Source organism: Polypterus senegalus, chromosome 13 (assembly GCF_016835505.1).
Source record: "Polypterus senegalus isolate Bchr_013 chromosome 13, ASM1683550v1, whole genome shotgun sequence".
Lineage (NCBI taxonomy): Eukaryota > Metazoa > Chordata > Cladistia > Polypteriformes > Polypteridae > Polypterus > Polypterus senegalus.
Window position 1 is genome coordinate 9,116,747 of NC_053166.1, and position 16,491 is coordinate 9,133,237.

Below are 16,491 nucleotides of genomic sequence, written 5' to 3' on the forward strand. Positions count from 1 at the left end.
CACACACGTCTTTGCAGGAAAGTGGCTCGCATGTATAAAAGTTCTGTTTTTAGAGGTGCCTGGGGCCGTGTGGAGGATCCCAGGTGGCAGCCTGGCAGATCTGGTTTTGATGCTGCAGTATCTTCTCTTGGATGGCAGAAATGTGAAAAGTCCACGTGAGGGGTGTAAGGGGGTCCAGCTCAATGCTGCACTGCGTTTGTAAAATATGTCCTGTAGTGAAGGGAGAGGCACCCCAATAATGTCCTCTGCTGTCTTCACTATCCTTTGCAGGTGCTTGCGGTTGGATATGTTGCAGTTGCCATATCAGACAGTGATGCCGCTGGTCAGAACAATCTCAATGGTGCCTCTGTAGAATATGGTGAGGATGGAAGGGAGAAGACGCTCTCTTCAGCTGCCTCAGTGTAGTCTCTGTTGGGCTTTCTTGATTAGTGATGAGGTATTATGTGTCCACGTAAGTTCCTCAGTTATGTGCACACTGAGGAACTTGGTACTCCTAACAGTCTCCACATCTAAACCGTTGATGCTGAGTGGGATGTGGGCAGGATGTGATTTTCTGAAGTCCACGATTATCTCTTTTGTCTTGTTGACATTGAGAGATTGTTGTATTCACACCATGCAGACAGCCATTCCACCTCATGTCTGTATGCTGTTTCATCATCTCTGCTTATCAGTCCCAGCACCGTGGTATCATCCGCAAACTTGATGATGTGGTTGGTGTTGTGTGGGGCTGTGCAGTCGTGAGTCAGCAGGGTGAAGAGCAGTGGACTAAGCACACAGCCCTGCGGCGCTCCAGTGCTTAGTGTGATGATGATGCTGGAAGTGTTGTGGCCCATCCAAACTGACTGGGGCCTCTCTGTCAAGAAGTCCAAGATCTAATTGCAGAGGGTGGTGTTCAGGCCCAACCTGCTCAGTTTTACAACCAGCTTTTCAGTAATGATTGTATTGAAGGTGGAGCTAAAGTCTATGACTAGCATCCTGACATGTGTGTCTTTTTTATCCAGATGTGTCAGGGAGCGGTGAAGGGCAGAGCACGTGGCATCCTCAGTTGACCTGTTTGAGCGGTATGCAAACTGAAGAGGGTCAAGGGAGGCAGGGAGATTATTCTTTATGTGTGACATGACTAACCTTACAAAGCACTTTGTGATGATTGGCGTGAGTGCAACTGGTGGTCGACTTGAAGCATGCTTGGAGTGACGACTGCGTCAGATGTATTGAAGATGTCTGTGTGGACACCAGCCAGTTGACTGGCACATTCTTTGAGCACACGACCAGGTATATTGTCAGGTCCTCTAGATAGAGTCCTCCTCACGTCGGTTATGGAGAGACAGAGTACCTGGTCAGTGGAGGGAGGTGTTGCTTTTCTCGCAAGCTCTTTGTTCTGTACCTCAAACCGTGCAAAGAAGTTATTCAGCTCATCCGGTAGGGAGGCATCACCATCGCTGCTGTGTGGGTTGGGCTTGTAGTTTGTGATTGTCTGAATGCCCTGCCACATATGACGTGTGTCTCTGGTGCTGATGAAGTGTTTGTTGATCCTCTGCATTGGTTATATTGGTTATCTGCATCTCATTATTACCTAATGTCTGGTTAAGAAAGCAGGCAACAATTAAAACTTAAATCCAGCTGCTAAAATGGGCAATTAAGGGTTCTGAATGGTAACAGGCAAGAGAACTAAAATTAAGCCTAAAAAATGTATTGTTTTAGTAGTAAATAAAAGGTTTCTAATTAAGAAATTGGTTAAAGTGAAAACCTGCATCCATAGCAGACCTGTAATTGAGGACCCCTAATCTACAAAGTAACTAAAATTTGTCTTTGATGAATAAAGGCATGAACAAGGCATAGAGTTAAACACCAACTATAATTATCAGCAAGGACCGAATTCTAATTAGGACACGGGCTGGAACGAAAACCTGTAGCCACTGTGGCCCTCTAGGACCGTGATTGAAGACCACTGGCCTAGCTGGTATCACAGCATTAAAAGCCGAGTTACAATCAATAAATATCAATTGGGCGTAGCAATCCTCGTTCTCTAGGTGTGTAAGAACTGTGTGCTATGCTGTGCTAGCTGAGTCCACTGTCGACCTGCTTGGTCTTTAAGTAAACTGTAGGAGCTCCATTGTGTGGGGTATGAATGTCTGAATGTGGCTCATAATGATTCTTTCGAAGCATTTCATCATTATAGTAGTCAATGCAACAGGCCGGTAGTCATTCAGACAGTTAGCTTAGTACTTTTTTTGGCAGTGGAGTAATGGTGGTTGTTTTGTAGTAGGTGGGGATTGTGGCTTGTATAAGGGAAAGGTTAAATATGTCAGCCAGGGTTGAAGCACAGGCTTGGAGTGCATGTCCAGTGATGTTATCTGGGCCGGCTGCCTTCCGGAAGTTTATCCTCCTCAGAGACTTTCCCACATCTGCGGATGATATTGTGAACTGGGGCTTTGAACCCTCACTCGCTCCTTCCCTCCCTCCCTATTGACTTATGTTGTGGACCTTGTAGCGAGAATAGAATTCATTGAGCTTATCCAGAGAGAAATGGCTGTCAGTGGTAATCCCTCTACTTTTGTCTGTTGTTTCCCAATCTCTGCCACATACTCTGAGAGTCAGTAGTCGTGTAGTGACCTTCCAGTTTAAGTCTCTCTTTTTTCTTTAGTTCTCTAATAGCTCTGCATAGATCGTATCTCTTTTTTTTTTTTTGTGTACTCACTGGCATTGCCTGACGCATATGCCTTGGAGTAAGTGTAAAGTGTGAAACAGACCTCTGAATTAATCCGTGGTTTATTGTTTGGATATGGCCAGATGTGTTAGAGCAGGGGTGGGTAAAGTCAGTCCTGGAGGGCCGCAGTGGCTACAGGTTTTTATTCCAACCCAGTTGCTTAATGAGAAGCACTCATTGCTCAAGTAACACTTCTGCTTCATTTTGGTGGTCTCGCTCGTCAAGATGTTGAACCCTTATTGCTTATTTTAGTCTTAAACAGCTGTAGTGTTGTTTTTTAATTGCTCCCTATTAGCAATAAGATACAAGTGACAAAAGAAACCGGCATTTCTCCATTTAGCTTGTTACCATTTACACCTATGTGTATTTATCATGCACTATTGGGTTTAATTAAATACTTGGAAGGAAAGTGAAGAGAAAAAAGTGAAGCACTGAGAATTACTCATTTGTTTTAGACATTAAATCATTTGGGTGATATCCTTAGAAAGGGGAAGAAAATGTAGGATATGAGAATGACCTGACATGGCAGAGTTAAAGCACTAAGAAGGCATGAAATATAATTATTGACAAAGATTGTTTTTTAATTAAGCAACCGGGTTGGAACAAAAACCTGCCACCACTGCGGCCCTCCAGAACGGACTTTGTCCACACGTGTGTTAGAGGGACACAATAAAATCAGTGCAAGTGCCTACGTACTTGGGAATCACTAAACTGTATTCCACCAGGTTAACAATGCTGTCCTTATTCTTAAAAAAACATCCCACTGAATACACTGACAGCAGTCCTGAAGCTCCGGCCCAGATTCTTCTGTCCCCACATTATCAGCTTTCCTTACAGTGGGAACTGGTTTTGCTAACAATGGCTTAATGGCTAACCTGGTTAGTGATCAAACCTCGCTTCCCTCATCCGGTGAAGTACAAAAAGCTAATAGGAGGTGAGAATTCTCATTTTAAATTTATAGTACTAGGGTGTTGTACCGTGTTAGCCATTATGAACGTAGTGAGAAGTCAAGCAAAATGACATCTGTCATTGGCTAACTAAAAAGATTACAATATGCAGGTGTTCGAGGCAACTCGAACATGCCTGAAGAAGGGGCCTGAGTTGCCTCAAAAGCTTGCGTATTGTCCATCCCATCCATTATCCAACCCGCTATATCCTAACTACAGGGTCACGGGGGTCTGCTTGAGCCAATCCCAGCCAACACAGGGCGCAAGACAGGAAACGAACCCCGGGCAGGGCACCAGCCCACCACAGGGCACACACACACTAGGGACAATTTAGGATCGCCAATGCACCTAACCTGCATGTCTTTGGACTGTGGGAGAAAACCGGAGTACCATGAGGAGAACATGCAAACTCCACACAGGGAGGACCCAGGAAGCGAACCTGGGTCTTCTAGCTGCGAGGCAGCAGCACTACCCACTGTGCCACCGTGCCGCCCACTTGCATATTGTAATTTTTCAAATTAGCCAATAAAAGGTGTAATTTTGCTTGACTTCTCACTACAATTTTAAATTAAAAAGTCATGTCATTTTATAACCCGCTTAGTTCTGAACAGGAGAGAGTTTGGAGTTTCTGCAGCCTGTCCCAGCTAGCATAGGTGACAGGGTGGCAGTTCATCACATTAAACTTTCAAAGTTCAAAGCAAAAGATTGTTAGACTCATTGTGGTAAGCCCCAAAGTCATTAGGCGACTATGTTTTGATACAGTGTACAGTTTCTCCGTGACTGGCTTTTTAACTTGGTTAAGTGAGACCACCATCCTACCATGTAATTGTTATGCAATTGTTAGTTAACGTCATATTCTGACAAACCCTTGCCCTTTATGTACTGGTTACAAAATGACCGATTGAAAACCCAGTGAAAATGTTTTATTACTCAATGAAGTACGATGAAAAACAAACATCCTTTCTGTGCTTTCCTCCTTATCTGATGTTTTTGAGGTGGACCTCATGTTTCTTCAGTAGTTATTTGTATTCTGAAAGATCAAGCACAACAGTGGTTTTCCTATGGCCATCCATGTTGGTTTTCTGAATGTTTTTCATGAATGCGGTCAACTGGGATGTAACGTCATTCCCAGCTTTGACTTCCACACATTGGGTGTATTGACTTAATTTTTCCAAAACCTCTTCTGCCCCTGTACTTAAATAAAAATGAGACGCTAGCAGTGCTGAAAATTGACAATGTCAACTGCAGTTATCCCTTATACCCTCTGTGCTTATGAAATTTGTTTAACCAAAAAAAAAAAAAAAATAGCCACTGATTAAAAGGCACAAAAGAAAAATACAAGTCATTATTTTGTGCCTCGGAATTTTATTTTCTATTGATGTCAAACTGCAAGAACATTTGTTATGCCTTAAAAAGACTGATGAAAGTTGTCTATTATTATAAACTGATTCCATTGTGTTACTTCACACAGAGACAACACCACCAAGTATTTCTATAGCACATTTTCATACAAATGATGGAGCTTAAAGTGCTTTACACGATGAAGTTATATTAAAAAATAAAATGAGGCAACACAAATTAACGTAGAATAAAAGTAAGGTCCAATGGCTAGGGAGGACAGGACAAAACAATAAAAAAATCTCCAGACGACTGGAGAAAAAAATAAAATCTGCAGGGGTTCTGCGGCCACGAGACCACCCAGCCCTTTCTAGGCATTCTACCTGTTTTATCTTGGTAGAGTAATATATTTTGCTCTACTTACTCCTATTGTATTATTAACATGTAGCCTTAGAATACCTAATCTCACAGACGTACCACTGTTTATAAGGTATTATTGTTTATAACTTCTCCACACCTTCCCTTCTATATCTATAACCTCAGCTAATTAGATGTAGTAAAAAGACAAGCAGGAGTTAAGTTACACATAAAATAATGTATTACTGATAATATTCATAAATAATAACAAAATGCAAAGTGCATTTGAATATTAGCAACCATACAACCTGATAAAATGGTGATGTGTAACTCAGGTGGCACACAGACTTGTAGTTACTTAATGTCTCTAGTTAAGGCATCATTGGTGCTCAGCTTTTAGCCACATGTCTGTTCAAAATGGCTGAAGCTGTGCTCTTCATTGTGTTGTCTTCAGTTCATGGCGTGATGGTCTTCTTCAGTTGTTAGCAAGAGAGATGCTTCTTCATCATATGTTGGTTAGAGAGAGAGAATGTGGTTGAGCAAGCAAATTTATAGATGTTCTCTCCAATTCCTAGAACCAATAGGACATCATGGTACTTACAGGCCTCTGAGACAAGCCAATTCCAAACAGCCATATCTCAGACAAATGGGGGGAAATAGAACATCTTAACACCTGCAACCCCCCAAGACCATATGTTAAACATCCTGGCTTTGTGTAGGGGAAGGGAGAAAAGACTTTAGCAAAGAAATACTCATCAAGCTGGTTTAAGACACATCCCCAAATCCTGTCGTAAAATTACAAAGAGAAGTCGTAAACGGGGGTGCAAACACAAACGCCTCTCACCAAAGTAACACTAAATGACATTGCTTCGCCTAAACTACAAATAAAGACGTACAAAACGTTTATCAAGTTATATGCAAAATCTTACATCACAACACTACCTCACATAAATGACCTCAACCCGTCCTCATGGTATTCAGGCTTCTCATGGAAGAACTTGATGATGACGGTCACGTGGACTTCTGGCCTTTAATCCATCAATGGAGGGACATCACGGTGCTTTGATCAGCTGGTGGTGGCGCAGATCACAACCACAAAAAAACAGAAAAAGAACAGAAGAGAAAATAGGGGTTAGTATGGATTGTGGAGCCATTGTGAATGATAATGATAATTCAATGCATATACAGAATATCAGGATTAAACTAAAATGAAGCTATGAGAAAGCTATGTTACAGTAATGAGTTTTTAGCAGTTTTTTTAAAGTGCTCCACTGTATCAGCCTGGCGAATTTCTATTAGTCAAACAATTCCAGATTTTAGGTGCATAACAGCAGAGGCCGCCTCACCACTTCTTTTAAGTTTGACTCTTGGAATTGTAAGCATTCCCTCATTTGAAGACCTAAGGTTACGATTTGGAATGTAAGGTTTAAGACATTCTGAAATATAGGATGGAGCAGATTATTGAAGGCTTTGTAAACCATAAGCAGTATTTTTTAAGTCAATTCTAAATGACACAGGTAACCAGTGTAGTGGCGCACAGACTGGTGTGATGTGCTCGGATTTTCTTTTCCTAGTTAAGATTCTCGCAGCTCCATTCTGCACTCGTTTTAATCGATTGATGTCTTTTTTTTTTGGTGGTCCTGAGAGGAGTGCGTTACAGTAATCTAGCTGACTGAAAACAAGAGTGTGAACTCATTTCTCAGCATCTTGCAATGTTATAAGAGGTCTAACCTTTGTTATATTTCTGAAGTTAAACAATGCTGTCCTAGTAATCTGATTAATATGTGAATTTAAAATTCGGGTCAGAGTCAATAGTTACCCCTAAATTCTTTTTTTTTTATTCTTTTAATCCTAATAGATTTTGCATCATAGTGGGGCATTCCTGGGTATGAAATCAACCTGCACCCATCCCTGCAAGCAGGTCCTCCAACTTGAGGGTTGGTGGCAGGATTGGCACTCCAGCCACTGTTTAAAGAAAAAAAACAGTGTCACCCACTGCACTCGGTTTCCAATCTACGGTGATTTGTCGTGTGGTGGGTGCGGCAGTGCTCTATCAGCACATGCGCCCAACCTCTCTATTCAGTAACTCCAATGTGAAACAAAAATGGCCTAAAAGTCTGACATCATTTTAATTACTAAACAAACTTGTGGTTTGAGTAGCTGATATTTTTAGTCAGAGGTGCTCCATCCTCTTTAGTTAGTAGAGCCGTTATTGTGGGGTGTCACTTTTTCAAATCAGTTTCATGTCTCTACAACTGTGCCTAAATGCGTCTGCTGTTTGTAAGCATTTCCTTTAATGAAGGCCACTTGCAGCAAGTTGTAATGAAACTCGTTTTAAATTAAAAGATGTTAAGCTAAAACCTCGATATGCAAAGGGGTATGTATTTATTTAATCGAGTTTAAAGAGCATTAAGAGGTTTGAAAAGAGAAAATGCAATGTTGATATACTGTGCATTTTGCACATTGCATCAACTTTTCTGCTAGGACACGTTGTACTTTATGTGCAATACGTGTTTTGTCCCTTTTAGATTCATCTTAGTGGAATGTTTACAACTGGCAAGGCACATTTAAACAGAGCTGCTTTCATTCTTCTGACTCATGACTCAGAGCAGGAGGACAGCCAACTAAATGCTCTCTTTAGCGTGACGTTTTTAAATATTTGCCTAAGGCAAACCAGATGAGACTGCCCATATCTCATTACAGATCGGCAGCTCACTGGTTTAAAATTTAAACCTAAGTGTTGTGTTTTTTTTTTTTTTTTTCCTCCCTAGAATTTGTACTAGATTTTGCATTTTTGTTTACCTCAGGCAAGATTAGTAAAGCTGAGCACATACTGTGTTTTAAAGTTCCCTTTCTGTAAAATATAAAATGTGTTTTTCATGGTCTTTTTTTCTTCTGTATAATCAGCCTCTAACCAAATTTTTTGTTTTTTCCCCCTTTTAGTTTCCATTTGCTGCTGTCTTTTTATTCTTTTCCTGTTCTTGTCAGAGCTCACTGGATTCATTGCCACAGAAATGTACGTACTATTATTTTTTTGAGTGCTACTTAAAATTTGTAGCAGTTTGTGTATTGTTTGAAAGCAAAGAACAAAATGCTAAAGCAGTGTAAGCTGATACTCTGTGAATGCAATTTTCCACCTAAAAAGTGTCTGCCCTCTTTCCTGTAATTTATTATGTGAAGAGTTACCTGCAAACACCCACGCATACACACTTCTGGCATATCACATTTAGTGTATTCAGGTTACTCTTTTACAAGTTTATCTTTGCATGCTTTCTGGTGTAAAGCATTATCAGTGGTGATAAACCACCTTACCAAAATGTCATCTTCTAGACAAGACACTCAGAATTAAATTAGAACATTAGGACACTCTAGACGAGAACAGGCCATTCAGCTTAACAAAGCTCGCCAGTCTTATATGCTTATTTCTTCCAAAAAAACATCAAGTCGAGTTTTGAAAGTCCCTAAAGTCCTCTTGTCTACCACAGTACTTAGTCTCTTATTCCAAGTGTCTATCGTTCTTTGAGTAAAGAAAAACTTCCTAATGTTTGTGCGAAATTTACCCTTACCAAGTTTCCCACTGTGTCCCCGTGTTCTTGATGTACTCATTTTAAAGTCACCGTCTCGATCCACTGGACTAATTCCCTTCATCATTTTAAACACTTCAGTCATGTCACCTCTTAATCTTCTTTTGCTTAAACTGTAAAGGCTCAGCTCTTTTAATCTTTCTTCATAATTCATCCCCTGTAGCCCTGGAATCAGCCTAGTTGCTCTTCTCTGGACCTTCTCTAGTGCTGCTATGTCCATTTTTGTAGCCTGGAGACCAAAACTGCACACAGGACTTCAGATGAGGCCTCACCAGTGTGTTATAAAGCCTGAGCAGAACCTCCTGTGACTTGTACTCCACACATCAAGTCGCTATATAACCTGACAGTCTGTTAGCTTTCTTAAAGGCTTCTGAACACTGGCTGGAAGTCAATAACTTAGAGTCCACTACGACTCCTAAATCCTTCTCATAAGGTGTACTGTCGATTTTCCGACTGCCCATTTTGTATTCAAACCTAAGATTTTTACTTCCTATATGTAATTCTTTACATTTACTGACATTAAATTTCACGGCCACAAATCTTTCCAAGCCTGTATGCTGTCCAGATCCTTCTGTAATGATATAACAGATTCCAAATTATCTGCTAGTCCACCTATCTTGGTATCATCTGCAGACTTAACCAGCTTGTTATTTATATTCCTATCTAAATCATTTCTATATATTAAAAATAGCAGCAGCCCTAGCACTGCCCCCTGCTGGTCACCACTCTTAACATCAGCCATTTCTGATAAGGTTCCTTACACCATCACCTTCTGCTTCCTTTGTCTGAGCCAATTCTGCACCCACCTAAAAACACCATCCTGAACCCCCACATCTGATGCCCAACGTCTCATGTGGCAACCTTATCAAATGCTTTCTGAAAGTCAAGATAAAAAATCTGCTCCACTTTGATCGTATCCTTTTGTTGCAGGGTGTCTGGGCTTTCCCTTAAAGATAGGGTGAGAAGCTCGGTCATCCAGGAGGAGCTCAGAGTAGAGCCGCTGCTCCTCCGCATCGAGAGGAATCAGATGAGGTGGCTTGGGCATCTGATCAGGATGCCTCCTGGACGCCTCCCTGGTGAGGTGTCTCAGGCACGTCTAACGGTGAGGAGGCCCCAGGGAAGACCCAGGACACGCTGGAGGGACTATGTCTCGCGGTTGGCTTTGGAACGCCTTAGGATTCCCCCGGAAGAGTTAGTAGAATTGGCCAGGGAGAGGGAAGTCTGGGCATCTCTGCGCAAGCTGCTGCCCCTGCAACTTGATCCCGGATAAGCGGAAGAGGATGGATCGATGGACTCCAGTTAAGTTTCAGAAACACGTCAAGGAGAATTAAAGCAAACAGGACACACCTGAGCATAATGTGGAGTGCCACAGCAAAGTGTCTGAATACTCCTAGGAATCAGAGATTCCAGTTTTTGATTTTTAATAAATTTGCAGACCTAAACATGTTTCCACTTTGTTATAATGGGTTACTAAATGTAGATTGATAGGCAAAAATGTCAAATGTATCCATATAAAGTTAAATAATCTTCTTCTTCTTTCAGCTACTCCTGTTAGGGGTTGCCACAGCAGATCATCTTCCTCCATATCTTTCTGTCCTCGTCATCTTGCTCTGTTACCCCCATCACCTGCATGTCCTCTCTCACCACACCCATAAACCTTTGCTTAGGCCTTCCTCTCTTCCTCTTCCCTGGCAGCTCTATTCTTAGCACCCTTTTCACAATATACCCCCATCTCTCCTCTGCACATGTCCAAGCCAACGCAATCTCACCTCTCTGACTTAGTCTCCCAACCATCCAACTTCAGCTGACCCTCTAATGTCCTCATTTCTAATCCTAATCTACATTACAATAAAATGTGCAAAAAGTGAAGGGGACTGAATACTTTTTAAATGCACACACACACACACACACACACACACACAACAGATCAGCCACAGCATTAAAACAACATGCCTGCTACGGTGTTAAGTTTCGCTCGTGCCACCAAAAAGCTCTGACCCCGTCTTTGACAGGTTATTAGCTATGAAATCTCTTGGTTCATTGTTTTTCTGCTGCATTGTTTTTCCGTAAGTCACTCTGTCACTCCTCTGGTATGTTAACTTACTTGAATGACCCGCACAGTTAATAACCATCAGAATGCTACTGGCTCTATAGAGTGTCTCGTGTATTTAAAACAATTACCTTTCTAACAGCTTACCTGTGAGCATTAAACTTACTTATCAGAGTAAATATAGCCAAATGTTAAAATTATCAGGTACTAAATTGGCTACTTGAAGATCCAATCACTGGACAAAGTCTGAAAAAGTGATTCTCTACTAAATTGGTTAATATAATGCACCATACCACAATCTAAAGAGACCACGGAACTCAGGAAGTGTTGGAAATGCTCATCTGTCTGAAAATGGTGGTTAAACAATAGCAAAATATTTTAGAATTCATCAGTCTACTTCCAGGTGCCAGACTCATTTCCTGGAGGACTGTAGCAATTTCTAGTCTGTGGTGTAACTAATTCCTTATTTAGAAGTTGGTTATTTCTCTTAATTAAGTATTATTTGATCTTATGATTTTCTGGTCATGTCCTTTATCCACAAAAGAAGAATATTTAAGACTAAACAGTTTTTCTCTTCAGATATGGAAATTTGTGGAAATTAACTAGCAGATAAACAGAATTGCTTCAAAATAATCTTAGGACCACTTCCAATGATGTTAAGAACATTACTTCAGCAGTTGATGTACACATTTATACCTCATTAACCGTCCCCCGCAGCCCGTGTAGCAGCGAAACAGGACAGTGAGGAGGCCCTGCTCAGCTCTCCACTCCTGACGTCACGCGTCCCCCTCCCCTCGGCCTGCAGTCTCTGTCTTGGATTAGAGCGAATATTTCGCTCCTGCAAGCGAACTCTGATTCTTAGCGCAATGAGAGAAGTCTCAAAATCAACTGTAATGTTCAAGGAAATTCTAGAAAAAAAACACGATCTAAATCCGTTAAGTAGTTCTCTTGTTCGCTAACTAAGCGGAGGTAAGGTACGCCCTTAGGCTGGCACGTGAGTGAGGAGTGCCCTGCCCCCCTCCCGTCGGCCCGATGCGTCTCTTGGATTTGCGCAAGTAAATCAGTTAGCCACAAGTGATCTGTGATAGATAGATAGATAGATAGACAGATACTTTATTAATCCCAAGGGGAAATTCACATAATCCAGCACCAGTATACTGATACAAAAAAAACAATGGTTCGATGAGAGACGTCGCAAAATCAACCAGAATGTTCCAACAAATTCTAGAAAAAATCTGACCTAAATCCGTTAAGTAGTTCTCTTGTGAAAAGTGGACAGACAGACAGATGTTGGATTATATATATACTGTATATATATATATATATATATATATATATATATATATATATATAGTGGGATGCAAAAGTTTGGGCAACCTTGTTAATAGTCATTATTTTCCTGTATAAATCGTTGGTTGTCACGATAAAAAATGTCAGTTAAATATATCATATAGGAGACACACACAGTGATATTTGAGAAGTGAAATGAAGTTTATTGGATTTACAGAAAGTGTGCAATAATTGTTCAAACAAAATCAGGCAGGTGCCTAAATTTGGGCACCGTTGTCATTTTATTGATTCCAAAACTTTTAGAACTAATTATTGGAACTCAAATTGGCTTGGTAAGCTCAGTGACCCCTGACCTACATACACAGGTGAATCCGAGTATTTAAGGGGGTCAATTGTAAGTTTCCTCCTCCTTTAATTTTCTCTGAAGAGTAGCAACATGGGGTCACAAAACAACTCTCAAATGACCTGAAGACAAAGATTGTTCACCATCATGGTTTAGGAGAAGGATACAGAAAGCTGTCCCAGAGATTGAACCTGTCTGTTTCCACAGTTAGGAACATATTGAGGAAATGGAAGACCACAGGCTCAGTTCAAGTTAAGGCTCAAGTGGCAGACCAAGAAAGATTTCGGATAGACAGAAGCACGAATGGTGAGAACAGTCAGAGTCAACCCACAGACCAGCACCAAAGACCTACAACATCATCTTGCAGCAGATGGAGTCACTGGGCATCGTTCAACCATTCGCGCACTTTACACAAGGAGATGCTGTATGCGAGAGTGATGCAGAGGAAGCACAAACAGAGCCGCTTGAGGTCTGCTCAAGCACATTTGGACAAGCCAGCTTCATTTTGGAATAAGGTGCTGTGGACTGATGAAACTAAAATGGAGTTATTTGGGCATAACAAGGGGCGTTATGCATGGAGGAAAAGGAACAAAGCATTCCAAGAAAAACACCTGCTACCTCCAGTCAAATATGGTGGTGGTTCCATCATGCTGTGGGGCTGTGTGGCCAGTGCAGGGACTGGGAATCTTGTCAAAGTTGAGGGACGCATGGATTCCACTCAGTATCAGCAGATTCTGGAGACCAATGTCCAGGAATCAGTGACAAAGCTGAAGCTGCGCCGGGCTGGATCTTTCAACAAGACAACGACCCGAAACACTGCTCAAAATCCACTAAGGCATTCATACAGATGAACAAGTACAATGTTCTGGAATGGCCACCTCAGTCCCCAGACCTGAATATAATTGAAAATCTGTGGTGTGAGTTTAAGAGAACTGTCCATGCTCGGAAGCCATCAAACCTGAATGAACTCGAGATGTTTTGTAAAGAGGAATGGTCCAAAATACCTTCAACCACAATCCAGACTCTCATTGGAACCTACAGGAAGCGTTTAGAGGCTGGAATTTCTGCAAAAGGCGGATCTACTAAATATTGATTTTATTTCTTTTTTGTGGTGCCCAAATGTATGCACCTGCCTGATTTTGTTTGAACAATTATTGCACACTTTCTGTAAATCCAATAAACTTCATTTCACTCCTCAAATATCACTGTGTGTGTCTCCTATATGATATATTGAACTGACATTTTTTATCGTAACAACCAACGATTTATACAGGAAAATAATGACTATTAACAAGGTTGCCCAAACTTTTGCATCCCACTGTATGTATATAAAATAGAGAGAGAGAGAGATGATGCGAGATGGATTGCAATAACAGTCACGAGTGCGGAGATAAAGCCTTTACTCTCAATACAATCATCCATCACTTGTATTATTAGGTTTACAGAAGGCCATCTTTATGATCATGTAAATTAATGGAAAATATAATCTGCTCAATTTAGTGTAAAATAGGTCATTTTATCCCCAACAAAAAATATATGTCATGTTTGACAAATATTTAATATTTAAGTGCCATTGCAATAATCGTATTCTGTTAAGAATGGTGAAGTGTGATTATAGAGGTGCTCTTCTGCTTTTGGAACTTGGATGTCTCAGCAAGGAATTATGAACTCCGAGTCATGCAAGAATATTCTAAGGGCCTCTTTCTGAATTAAAATCAGTTATCCAAAATGTCAGTGGCTGTAAAAATTCCATCATATCGACTAAAGAGCGGATTAAGAGGAAAAATTTTTATGCTTCAGAGTGCCCAAGTCAAAATCTAAGTCTCAGCCCAGTAGACATGCTACAGCAAGATCTGGCATAAGATAGCCTCATGATGTGGAGCAGCTAAAGCAATTCTCTAAGGAAAAATAGGCAAACATTCTTCAGCTGTGACATATTGATGAGTAACAAAAGAAAATATTTGGTTGCTCTTATAGTTGTTAAAAGCTATGCCAGCTTTTATTGACTCCCTCACTTTTTCACATGATGTAAGTCTTATGTATTTATTTCTGTTTCTGTTGTATGCACCATTTTGTTTTCTTAGGAATACACAAAATTAGTTATCTTTTTAAAAAGCCGTTGTATAAATTAATAAAGAAATTTTACAGTAGTATCTGACAAAATAATGGTAAAAAGTTCTTTAGATGTTAGTGTTAGAACTACAAACATTCGAGCAGCATTCTGTGTAAGTGTGTGTGTGTGTATACACTATCGATCAGAAGTTTTTTTTATAACACCTCAGTTTTGTCGGTTTTTATGGAAATAGACGTAGGTTAATGTCTTAATATCATGGCATAGAACAAATAAACAATGGCAAATAACAAAGAATAAGTTTAAGGAATCATTAAGTGTACAGAATTTTATTCAAAACTTTAATTCATCAAATTAGCCCCGTTTTGCTGATATAACAGCCTAACTGTGGTAACCCTTTTGATTCAGAATAGCAGTCACTCTGTGCAGGTCACCAACTCTGCCTCCAGCAGAAGAAGCCCAGACCATCACACTTCCTCCTCCATGCTTGACAGTTGGTGTCACACACTGCAGAACTATCCTGTCACCAACTCAGTGACATACAAACATCCTGTGTGATAAACCAAATATTTCAAATATCGATCCATTGCTCCATTAAGACTTTCTTCCAGTCTGCAGTACTCCATAGCCAGTATTTCATGTCTCTATTTTGTCCTTTAAGGAATGGCTTCGTTCCTGCCAGTCGCCCTGTCAAACCTGCAGCACAAAGACTCTTCTTTATAGTAGAAACTGAGACTTGCTTTTATTGACCTGCACTGTTAAGCTGTGCTGGAAGCTGTTGTTCTGTGAGGCGCCCATCACACAAGCAGGTGACCCTCAGAAACTTGTCTTCTGATTGGCTTGTGACTTTGGCTCTGTCAGATCTCTTCCTATCAGAGTTTCTGCCAGTTTCCAAATGCGGATTGTGTAGGGCACCACTGGACTCACCCACACTTCGATTTTTTTTTTTGCATTTTCTCTAAATAAAAAGGCCAACACTTCCAAGAGTAATAATACTGCTCTATCTCATTTCATGTGTTAATTGCCTTTGCCATATTGTCCAAGTAGTTCTTCAGAGGGTGTAGTGACACAGTCTGTTCCAACCCTGCTTATAGTTTTTAAGTAACCAGCAGAAGTTAGGACACCTGTGCAAATTGTTTGCCTCAACTTACAACACTTAATTTACTTTAATTGCTGCAGAACATCTGTAGGTTGTAACCTATTACTTATTTCCCAAAGAAGGTCCATTTGCAATATTTTGATATTTCCTTTTTTCAGTTTTTGCTAACCTAAACTTAGTGAGAAGTCAAGCAAAATGACACTTTTTATTGGCTAACTAAAAAGATTACAATATGCAAAGCTTTTGAGGCAACTCTGGCCCCTTCTTCAGGTGAGATGTAATACAGAAACATGAGCTCCCTGTGTTTATATAGACCAGGGGTTCCCAACTCCGGTCCTGGAGGGCCGCAATGTCTGCAGGTTTTCATTCTAACCCTTTTCTTTATGAGCGTCCTGTTTATCGTCCTAATTAACTTTTTTTGACTTCATTTTATTTGACTTGCTCTTGAAGACACAGACCCCTTCATTGTTTCTTTGTCCTTAATTAGCAGCCAAACAATAATGAGATACAAAATGACCAGCACACCGTGTCCATCATAGAATATCTGAAAAATAAAGAAAGATGAATGGTTCAGCAATGTTGATCTGATCAGATCCGCAAAACGTTTTAACAGTGCTGCTCATAGTAAAGAGAAAATCAACAATTTCGTAAATGGCTGCCATTGCAGAACGAGAGCAGCAACAAGCCATGGAATTAAAGAGTGGG

General features: G+C 40.7%; 1 protein-coding gene across 1 annotated transcript in view; it reads left to right on the top strand.

The window, feature by feature from the left end:
• Positions 1-16,491, top strand: part of ergic1 (endoplasmic reticulum-golgi intermediate compartment 1) — a 161,907-nt gene that overhangs the window by 72,364 nt on the left and 73,052 nt on the right. The window contains exon 3 of the mRNA XM_039773814.1: positions 8,293-8,365. Within this exon, the coding sequence (XP_039629748.1) occupies positions 8,293-8,365 (73 nt within the window). The remainder of the gene's footprint in view (positions 1-8,292; positions 8,366-16,491) is intronic.